The sequence below is a fragment of the Nymphaea colorata genome, chromosome 12, assembly GCF_008831285.2.
Source record: "Nymphaea colorata isolate Beijing-Zhang1983 chromosome 12, ASM883128v2, whole genome shotgun sequence".
Classification (NCBI taxonomy): domain Eukaryota; kingdom Viridiplantae; phylum Streptophyta; class Magnoliopsida; order Nymphaeales; family Nymphaeaceae; genus Nymphaea; species Nymphaea colorata.
The window spans coordinates 21067498-21078191 of NC_045149.1; the positions used below are offsets into that span (position 1 = coordinate 21067498).

At 39.6% G+C, this 10694-nt stretch overlaps 1 protein-coding gene across 2 annotated transcripts; it reads left to right on the top strand.

The window, feature by feature from the left end:
- Positions 1 to 108: 108 nt before the first annotated feature.
- On the top strand, positions 109 to 4838 carry LOC116266091 (TOM1-like protein 1). Of its 2 annotated transcripts, none has more exons than XM_031647183.2 (4): positions 109 to 367; positions 874 to 1468; positions 1775 to 2038; positions 4220 to 4838. In XM_031647183.2, the coding sequence occupies exons 2-4, from the start codon at positions 950 to 952 to the stop codon at positions 4622 to 4624; spliced, it is 1188 nt and encodes a 395-aa protein (XP_031503043.1). In that variant the 5' UTR covers positions 109 to 367; positions 874 to 949; the 3' UTR covers positions 4625 to 4838. The 2 variants fall into 2 exon arrangements, with proteins under 2 accessions (XP_031503043.1, XP_031503044.1); XM_031647184.2 differs by lacking the exon at positions 109 to 367 and adding an exon at positions 401 to 659.
- Positions 4839 to 10694: the final 5856 nt, after the last annotated feature.

The window sequence follows — 10694 nt, forward strand, 5'->3', positions numbered from 1 at the left end:
TCCGAACACTGAGTCCATTTGACTCGCCACAGTCTCAGGCCCATTTCTTGACGAGAGAAGCTAAAGCCAACAGCGCAGTTGTGGACGAAACTTCTGATGCTGACTCCTTTATTTGATGGTCAGGTCGGTGGAACGACGGAACTTTGGACGGTTGGAGATTTTGAACTTTACCATCCAACGGCTTTCGTTTTTTTATATAAATAAAAATACGACGGAATAAAAAGTAGGTATGGCTCGTTCCGAGCAAACGTAAAGAAGGAAGCTTCGAACGTCGGTTAGCCTGATCTTTTGGCGTGTATCTATATCTCGTTCTTAATTTTTTGCCGTTTCTGATCTTCCGAGTCGTCTCGAGATTTTGGAAATTGAGGTAAGTTTCTCGTTGTCCTTGTCTGGTTGAGACTTTTGGGCTTGATTTCGAAGAGTTTACGTTTTGAATCCTCTCTTTCTTTTTTGGTTGCAATTTCTGATCAATCTCTCTTGTGGGCTGTGTTTCTAAACTGAGGGGTTCAGGGTCTTGGCGCAAGATTTTGGGATCTATCGCAGAAATATCATGGTGTTGTTTTGAGGGGATTTTCTAAGATTTTGTGAAGCCCGTGGTTTTAGGAATTGATGGCGTTTGGTTTTTGACTTGGCTCGTTATTCCTGCATTGAAATCTAACGTGAGTGGTCATTGTGTCTGCGGTGATGGTTTTGATTAATAGGTTTTTGGAAAACCTGGGATTTTGGAGGCTTATGCATGGAAGTGTGGTTCTAGGGTTCTAGAGATGATAATAATGAATTTGTGTGTATTTCCTCAATGAGATTTTATTTGGTTTGTAGTTATTCTTCTGGTTTGATAAATTCAGAGGCTAATGAATTGCGTGATTTCTGCAGGTGAGAGGTTGATCATTTGCATAGGGAACTGCCTTTTTTTTTTTCGTTCTCTTGTTTAAGTCGCAGGAATTAAAATATGGGGGATAACCTGATGGATAAAGTTAGCGCCTTTGGAGAGCGATTGAAGATCGGTGGTACGGAGGTTGGGAAAAAAATGACAGCGGGGATGAGCTCCATGAGCTTCAGGGTGAAGGAGCTTTTCCAGGGCCAAAACCCGACAGATAAGATTGTCGAGGAGGCTACGATGGAGACTATGGAGATGCCAGATTTGGCTACTAATTTAGAAATCTGCGATTTGGTGAACAGTGGGAAGATCGGCAGTCAAGATATTGTCCGGTCGATCAAGAAGAGGATTATGTTGAAGAATCCTAGAGTCCAGTATTTGGCTCTTGTTCTGCTTGAGATGTTTGTAAAAAACTGTGAAAAGGCATTCTCTGAGGTGGCTTCAGAGAGGATTCTTGATGAGATGGTTAAGTTGATTGATGACCCGCAAACAATCGTAAACAATCGGAACAAATCTTTGGTTTTGATTGAACAGTGGGGTGAATCTGCTGATGAGCTACGTTACTTGCCTGTCTATGAAGAGACGTACAAGGTGAACATTCTCTGGATTCTCTGCGTTATTGATCTTGTTGGCTTCAGATTCTTAATTCAAGCTGGTACCATTTGATTAAGCAACGTGCTTGCTCGAATATGACCGTTTATCTTCGGAACTTTGTGGAAATGTCAGATTTGGCCGGGAAAAAGTTTCCTTTTTTTTTTTCCTCTAAATGTTGTTCCCATATCTGTCTTCGTCTCTTAGTATGTTCTTGCCATACCGTCCTCCTATTTGTTCGTTTTATTTTTTTCTCGCAGCACTTGTTTGATCTGCTACTTTTGTTTACAAATTGTATTTATGCAGAGCCTGAAATCGAGAGGAGTTCGTTTCCCTGGACGTGATAATGAGAGTTTGGCACCAATATTCACCCCGCCAAGATCAGCTGAGCAAAGTGCATATTCTCTTGGGGATCATCTGTCAGATCATACGCAGCAGCAGTTTCATGATAGTCTCCCTATTCAGAGCCTCTCGGCAGAGCAAACGAAGGAGACGTTTGATGTTGCTCGTAACAGCATTGAACTTCTTTCTACTGTTTTATCATCTTCCCCAAAACAAGATGCTCTTAAGGTGACCTTCGTTTCTTTCCTCTAATCTGATGTATGTGCTATCCCTTTAACTTGGTTTGCTACTAAGATGATACGGTTACTTGAGTGCACACAAATCTTGCAGCTTGTTTATGCTTTCTGGAATGTATGTATGAATTTTGAGCCACCAATTTGTCATGAGATGCGTTCTGCCTAATTAGAAGAACGAAATTGTCTTCCTTTAATCAATAGAATGTTTTACAATATAATGTTATGAATTTAAGTTGGGGGCAGCGTTAATTGAAATGAGTGATTTCTCATCCATTACCTATTAATAAGGGGTCATCATACCATAAGAGCAGAGCTCTCTGCATAAATTTATCTTGCAGTTACAATCGTATATTTTAAACATTTTCCCCGTGTGGTAAATATGCATATGTATTCACTGGAAGAACCGGGCTTGCCTTATTCTCTCACAGCAAGGGCTAGCCTCCTTTGTGTTTGTGTCAAGTCGATTTGGTTTACAAGAACCACACTGTTGCTTTAATAGCCATTAACACGGAGATTCTATTTCATCCATTAGTGCTTTTAAGTAAAAGGACCTCAATTGTTCAATCAATTCGTGTTGAACCTTGCTTAATTTATTTGATCCACTTATTGTCTAATTTCAACTTCAAGAGACCCTATCTGATTTGCAACCCGAGACAAGATATGCCTGCAAGTTGTAAATACTACAATGACGACAAACCTTTTACACTTCCATGTGCAATGGATAGCTAATTTGGGAAACAAGCTTTTTTTTTTTTTTTTTTATTACAACCCTGTAAGCCATTTTAGGTGGATTAAGAAATATGCTGTAAAGAAGTGTATATGTGTGTATGCGTGTTTAGTATGTCATTTATGCATATATTATATATCTATGCATGTTTGCTAGTACATATATCTTATATGTTTTGAATTATGTATATGCAGTTTTTGAAAACCAAATTCAAAAATAAACTCTTTTCTGACCCATATAGTAGGCTAAGAACTACATGTTTGTGTGAGTATGTGTTATAACTGTAGTTTTTAAAAAACTACATTTGAAAATAAACTCTTCTTAAAAAACAAGTCAGCTGAACAGTACACTAAAAAATTTGTGTTTGTGTGTGTGGATACAGGCAGAATGTAAAATTTGCTCCAAAATTTGGTCTCTAGACAATGTAAAATTTGCTCCAAAATTTTTCCAAATAGGCTTCTTAAGTTTCCAATTCCCAAAGTTGTGCTATTTATCTATTGTTTGTATCGTATATATGACATCATTTTTTCTACATCTCTCAGGAATAGGGATTATTTTATGAAAATATGTAAAATGATAAAAGTGATTTTAGAAGTATTAGGAAATGTGTTGAAAATCGCTGACATGAATTGGTGAATGATCTTTTTCTTTCTCCAGATGGAGTGTGTCAAACCCTGCATGGTGCTGTCTTCTATGGAGATGCACCTGCAATGTTTATTCCTTTCAACTATATAGGGAGCATGTCTTCAATATATGTCATAGCTTTATTTGTTTATTGTGAAATATTAATCGATGTCTAACTCTAACCGACCAGTCTTCACCCACATGAAGCATCTTAGAAATGGTAATTGGCACCTGGCTGGTTTGCTGTTCAGTTATTTTGGAGTCCATTGAGAATTGGTCTGAACTTTTTCTGCAATAGTTTTTTAGTCATGTTCTCCATTGTGCCAGTGAAAAACAATGCAGTTTGCTACCAAATGAATTTGGAAAATAGGATCTTCTTGAAGGTGAGGGCCAGGTTGGAACTCATCTTGGTGTTCAAGATAAGAAGGAAACAGAAGTGACTTTTGTTTTCATACATATGTTATGTCTGGTGCAGTTTTGATATGGATGCCAGTTTGCTAGAGACAAAATTGGCTTGGGTGTTTTTGCTTCCGTTGTCCTAATCTTATTCATATACACGAGTTGTGCACTCTTAAAGAGGGAAAGGCAGCGGACGTCTATGAATTTTTCACGTTGAATATGTCCTAACGTTAGGCTCTCCAGACTGCTTTTAGTATACTTGATACTTCAAATGGAAGTGCTTCTTGCTGAGATATTATTTTCTACCTTTGATTTGTATTAATCCCTATTTATTTCTAGTACTGGTAAGTTAGTGATCTCAATTAGGGCATCATTCTTAATTTTTCTATCAAAATTCCATCTTAACTTCTCCCTGTTATGTAGGATGACTTGACGATCACTCTCGTGGAGCAGTGTCGTAGATCTCAAGCCACTGTTCAGAGAATTGTTGAGACAGCTGGAGACAATGAAGCCTTGCTGTTTGAGGCCTTGAATGTGAACGATGAAATTCAAAAGGTACTGACCAAGTATGAAGAGATGGGGAAGCCTTCTGCTCGTCCATCCAACCCTGAACCTGCCGTGATACCCGTTGCTGTTGAGCCTGAAGATTCTCCTCGATCTGCAAAAGAGGAGTCTCTGATAAGAAAGCGAGCTGGTTCACGAACACAGAGCACTGAAGATGATCTAATGGATGATTTGGATGAGATGATATTTGGCAAGAAAGGAGGCAGTTCAGAGAGCCCGGATCAGAAAACGCAGCAGAAACGAGATGATCTCATCACCTTCTAGTGGTGTTTATGATGAAGCTCTGTCCCCCTCTCTCTGTGCATGCACACGTATATATACACACACAAACACTTGCACATAAGGATTTGAATTTGTTGATTTAAGGATGTTACTGTTGTTTGAAACGGAAAACATGTAATCGGCACATGAGGCTCTTTTGTAGTGACATATTGTTGATTCATTTATAAGAAATTCGTGCTTTTATTGTTTTTTGAAATTTCTACACAAAATTCTGCTGCATTGGTTTTCTTCTTTCAACATTTTTATGTTTTCTATTCATGAAAGAAAATAGGCTTCCTGAAAGGAAACAGAAGGTGTAATGCTTCTTGACCTTCAGAATGCAAGACAAGTATTTGCAATTTTGGGTGCAGGCCAATGGGTTAGGATGTTGGATCAATCCTAAATGAAGAGAACCTTCTAAACAGTTGTGACACGAAGTGGGTGCCTTACTAAACTGTACCGCTGCTTTCTACACGAGCCAATTTTGTCTTTCATGCCTCTGTCCATCTGGCCCAGCCAGCTTTATTCGTCTACTTGGTCACCACCTTTCCCAATTAGGACCAAGTTTAGATCCGTTTCAAGCAAGGCATTTTGCCATTTCTGCTATGACTGTGTTCTTCAATGCCGAGTATAGCTCCATCCTCCAGGCTTGGTTCTGGACTAGAGGCCTACAAGTCGAAGAAGGTTGAAAGATCCACGCGTAAGGGCACAATCTGGTAAGGGTTTGCTTAATCCAAAGAGGAAAAGAAGAAACATCAAGTTTGTGTGGAGGTTCATTTCTAGTTTCACATAAGCATGAAACTGTATCACAGATCGCAAAGGTGACTCATAATGTACCCTTTTGTGCTTTTGCAGGAGGAAGCTACATCCAGATAGTAAGATATAGTTGCACTCTTGGTAAAGTTCCATGACTGGTGTCTGAAAATATATCCATGGTCGCATTTTTTTCTTCTTTTTTCTTTTTGGTGTGCCAAACGAGCAGAAGCAGTTGCATTTTTTGTAATGGTTGATGAAAAGCATGACCTTACGTTTGTTGTTAGCACACCAAGTGACTGTTATTGATAACCTCAAATGAGTTGGCATAATGGGGAGGGACAGTCAACTTTTTAGTACAACACTCTAGTTAAGAGGGGTTTCGCTCCCCACCTAGGTCTAGAAGCAGCCCTGGACTGGGGAATAGAGGGAAAGGGGGAGGAGGGGCTTCGGCATCTTGCAGGCATTCCCCATGTTAATCTGTGATGCTTGAATATTCCCAAAGAGAAGAAAAAAAAGGACATAAGAGAACTTTGTGGACTGCTTTCCATTTTGTGGCGACTCTAGAGAACCTCAAATAACCTTTCCTTGGATACATGAGCAGAATTTAGGATCAGACAAAAATCATGACTTTTTTTTTGAAAATCAACAAATACGCGCCTAAACATTGGCATATGTACAAAGAAAAGCAGCATTTTATATGTTTGGCGTGAATCAAATGATCAAACTGCGGTTGGCCCTAGGAAAGTGAGGCTCTCTTTATCCACTGAGCATCCATTGCTCTGCGTTGTCCCAATTCCTTTGTCAAGGTTTACGTGCAAATCGACTGCAATAAAGTGAATGGCATTTGGTAAGTTAGGCCTGTTCTTGTGCGTACATGTGAAGCTAAGCAAGTATTCGTATGCTTTTCGTTTTTTACAACCCTCATGAATGTCAGTGCTTTAGTGCTACAAGGTGGTGTTAATTTTTAATTTCCATCTTGTAATCAGAAACCTGAATGAAATGTCATATTCAGAGTAAAAATTTCTAACATAAACAAGTCATTTAAATGTTTTAGTCAAATATCAGCTGATACGAGCTAATATGGATTGGATTGGCCCCATATCAGCTGACATACGAAAATTCTTGTACCTGGATATGCACTGATGTTGATCTTGTGAAGTATCAATCAGTTTGTCCAAATAATTGGTTGTTTTGTGGTATGGACGCTGCAAGTTCTTCACAAACTTGTGTAGATGAGGTTATCTCGAGGAGTCAAAAAGGAGTGCAGATCATATGTTTAGATGTTGCACATTTTCAATGTGAGAAGGTAAGACGGCCTCCGTCTTCCCCTTCACCCCAAGTTGTAGGGCTACGTGGGCTTGACAGGAGCCTGAAACCTACCTTAGTTGAACTAAGGACTCGATTTTACCAGCATTGGTCCAACCAGCTACATCCAGCCCCTTGGAAGACAGTAGACTTTCAATGTTCAGGTGAGTGTGAGGGAACCTCCCCCTGAGTGAGCGGCTGAAACGGTCCTTCCTTCACCTTATCTCTACAATCTAGAGCAGCTTTAAAGCCTGGATGGTCCTATTTTTAAACTCAAGTGTTGTATATGTTACTGTTTGCAGTTCAGCGGAGTAGCACTCACAAGAGTTGAACTGAGGACGCGCTGACAGCATGCCACTCAAGCGGACTAGCTATTCTACACCCCTCGTGGTAGTACATTTAAAAACTTAAATCCACAACTACAGCCACAATTTCCTAGTTGGTATATAACACTAACAAATCTTAATAAAGGCATATGCATATTTCATGAAACACCAGGCGCCTTGGTCTCTGCTTCCTAGTGCATAAAATGCCTAGTGAGTTAACGTAGGTAAAAGCTTCAGGGGCTCTATATCAGACGTCTGTGTGTAGGACATGCTAGTCTTGTCATAAAATTGAAGGAAACTGAAACTCAGAAACTTGGTAGCTTTCATTCTAATTGAAAAAAGGGCCAAGAATGATTATCAAGAATGGTGCCAACTCTTCATCTTCATCTACGCAATACGATTAATTAAATAAAGTTTATTGTGGCCTTAGTAGCTCACTACAGAAGTTGCCATTGCAGGATTTTTCTTGAAGCTCAATGCCTGTGAAAGCAAAAGAAGAAAGGTGACCGAGATTGAAGTGCTTTCCCACTTGACACCAAAGCCAGGTAACTCAAACACCAAGCAACTAGCCATATGCCGGGGGACACTTCCATGATCTCTTGATTATTTCTCTGTTTCTGCCTCTTGGAGGTAGTAGCAACAAAACCTTCTTGGGAACAAGCTTTAGGGTACAAGATACCGATGCAGTTCTATACAGTGCCTAATATTTTATTGAAACTACCACATGGGAAATGCTTGAGGGGTTGCAATAGTCTCTTTCTCCTTTTACTGTACACAAGTTCTGTATCTTGTTTGCGTGTGGTAGTGGGGCACCACAAATAAATAGTTTCTTGGTATGATTTGGGTACTGTGGTCTTATTTATTTAGTATTCTTTCCTTTGTCCTGATCTTTTTTGTTCTGCAAATTTTTGCTTGTTCCAAAAGATCACAAGACCACTTTTTTTTCCTTCCAATGATCTAAAAAGTGGAAGAAAGAAAAATCAAAGGTGTAGTTTTTATGAGAAATTGGTGGTACGGTTGGCCTTTATTAAGCCAATCGTTTGTTTGTCCGATGGCCCCCACGTGCCCCCCTTTGAGCAACACTGTTTCTTTCTCTTTCTCTCTCTAGAACTGTGTGTGCCTCTAACAAAAGATAAGCTGATAACAGGTCACTGTCATTTTTTGGTGTGTTCTGTCTCGTACATGCACGTGCTTGTTATCTAGTGAATTAAATTCCAATGTTCAGAAATTAAATTTTTATTAAAAAAAAAAAGTAAAATGGTAAAAAACCTGGAACGTCTAGCATTCTAATAGGTAAATTTTTTTGAACCCTTAGCAGTAAAGTCTACTTCTAAATTTTTCACTAAGATAAAACATAAGCTCTAGCAGCTTAACAGTTTCTTCTGAACCTGTAACACACTCTTCCATAAAATATATTCACGTTTTTCTCAATGAATTCGACAATGGCAGCTGCTATATGTTAAGGACCTGTAACAACAGTGGAAATCTTTTTAGGATCTTCAGACTTACCAGGACCAGGGGAAGACCTGAAGATCTCAGAAGGCCAAGCTGTTTTCCAATGCCCAAGAAGGCACTTGATTTGCTTTGTTTCTTTTCCCCCTCAACTAGAATTTGCTCTTATCTGGTTCAGTAAACAAACCATTTACTCGCATCGAGCTTTGATTATTAAAATACATAGGGTGCAGATCTCAGAGCAACACATGAACCTAGAGATCCACATATTATATGTGGAGGCATTTGAAATGACTGCATGTACCCTTTTCTTTGGCTTTTTCGAATTTTTGCAGTGGCCCGGTGTTTTTACTTTATAGGAACCAACAAAAGAGGGTGTGAGTCTGAGACTGAGTCACCACAATTCCTGTTGCGTTTGCTAGAGTTGGTGGGGAGCATGTTACTCCAGAAGGCATCAGAAATTCACAAGAATGTGATGTCACAATCATGGTAGCAGTACTTGACTGCCTGTGTTACAGTGGAGATCATTAGTCTTCAAAGTAGTGCACAGTTCTGTTTGTCTTCCTGGTCTACCCATCTGGCCTAGATGGCTATGCCTTGAGTTTGAAGATGCACAAAGGATTGGTACCAGTAAATCTCCATTGAGGTTGATATAAGAGACCCAGCCAGATGATGGGTGTGAGCAGCCTAGTCCAAGGCTGCTGCATCTGATCTTGTCCTCCTATTTCCTTGTTTGTTTCGAACAAATTGGACTGCAAAAAGAATTTGCATGGTAGATCTAATGAAAACACCGATGGTACATTACCTAACTGAAAATTTTTCCTAACTAAAAAAATGATCTTAAACAGAATTATTTCTAATGTGGATAGCATGCTCATGGATATAATCCCTGTTTAAATCACTGCGCCGGCTGTGACAAATATGATTGTAGACCTGGATGACAGGTTCTACCATAGAAATATGTATAGTTACACAAGTAGAGAGAGAGAGAGAGGTAATGAAAAATTAAGAAGACATGTCCCCTCTCCCTTCAGTTGGTCCATAGTGCAGTTGATGAGAGGAAACACTTCATGGCCAGAGAGACTGGCAGAGACAGAGAGAAGCTAAGCGGGCATTGAGTCTTTCATGAGCAAGCCAAAGCAAAGTGCACGGTCTGAAGTCTTCAGTGGTTAAAAGATTTCACCTTTCTTCTCAAGAGGGTAAATGTGAACTTTTTCTGAACCTCTCAAGGGTAAAAGAAACACTTCAACCAGCTGTTCAGCTTTGGAATGGCAGAAAATCTGCCAAATCATGACACTGATCTATGCATAACAGTGGTAGTACCACATCTTCTAGTAAAAAGAACATCTATATATGAAAATTCAGAAAGGGTAAAAAAAAAAAAAGAATTTACATTACATCTATATATTAACGTGGCTCCGCCACTGATGCGTATCAAAGTCAACCTACATTCAAGTGTGAGTGGCAAGACAAAAATTAGTCCAAATTTATTTCAAATGGCACTTGGACTTGAAATCGGCCGAGTAGCCAGTGACTTTGTCAAATCAAATTAAATTAAAAGGAGCTGTATGCAGATGGTTCCTGGAACTTGATGATTGCGCCAGCATCATATTCATGGGCACACGTGAAGGGAAGCGTCTTTACTTCGAAATATGTAAATAAGAGAGAGAAAGAGAGAGCATCGTACTGAGAGACCGAACAATTATATTTGTTGTTTGTCTGGAGAGTGCAGAGAAAGCGCTTTGACTCCCAACTAACCAGTTTTTCAATAATATTCAAAGACAGAAAGCCAGTGAGAATTCATCTCGCGGCATTGATTCATAGCATTTATGCCATGTGATGGTGGTGGTGAGGTTTGCATGCCCCACCATGCACCTGCCCATTCCTATGCTTCTAACATCTCTGCGATGTGACAAGACCTGTGACTGCAGCCATGATCTGCAACCGATGCCAACGATGGCTGTCTTTAAATGCCAACGAATGAATGATCACAGTGAGCTCTCAGTTCATGAGAAACTGTCTCAAATTTGAGTGTCTGAAGCAATGATGCACGTTATGGGGCTTTTAATTTCGTTATGAAAAAGAAAACCTTTTCTTCAGAACAAGCGTCAAGTCCATGATCCAACAACTCGCCAGGACGATGGTTTTGATACCAAAAGAAGCCAAACCAGGGAAAAAGAATCAAAAGAAGAAATTGCTCTCTTTTTTTATACTAGGATTGGTGGTCTGAGATA

Bases quoted from the DNA above. Each gene is read 5' to 3' on its own strand.
- LOC116266091 (XM_031647183.2), top strand. From the start codon at position 950: ATGGGGGATAACCTGATGGATAAAGTTAGCGCCTTTGGAGAGCGATTG. The intron at 1,469-1,774 runs GTGAACATTCTC...GTATTTATGCAG, and splicing joins TCTATGAAGAGACGTACAAG to AGCCTGAAATCGAGAGGAGT. The intron at 2,039-4,219 runs GTGACCTTCGTT...CCTGTTATGTAG, and splicing joins CAAAACAAGATGCTCTTAAG to GATGACTTGACGATCACTCT.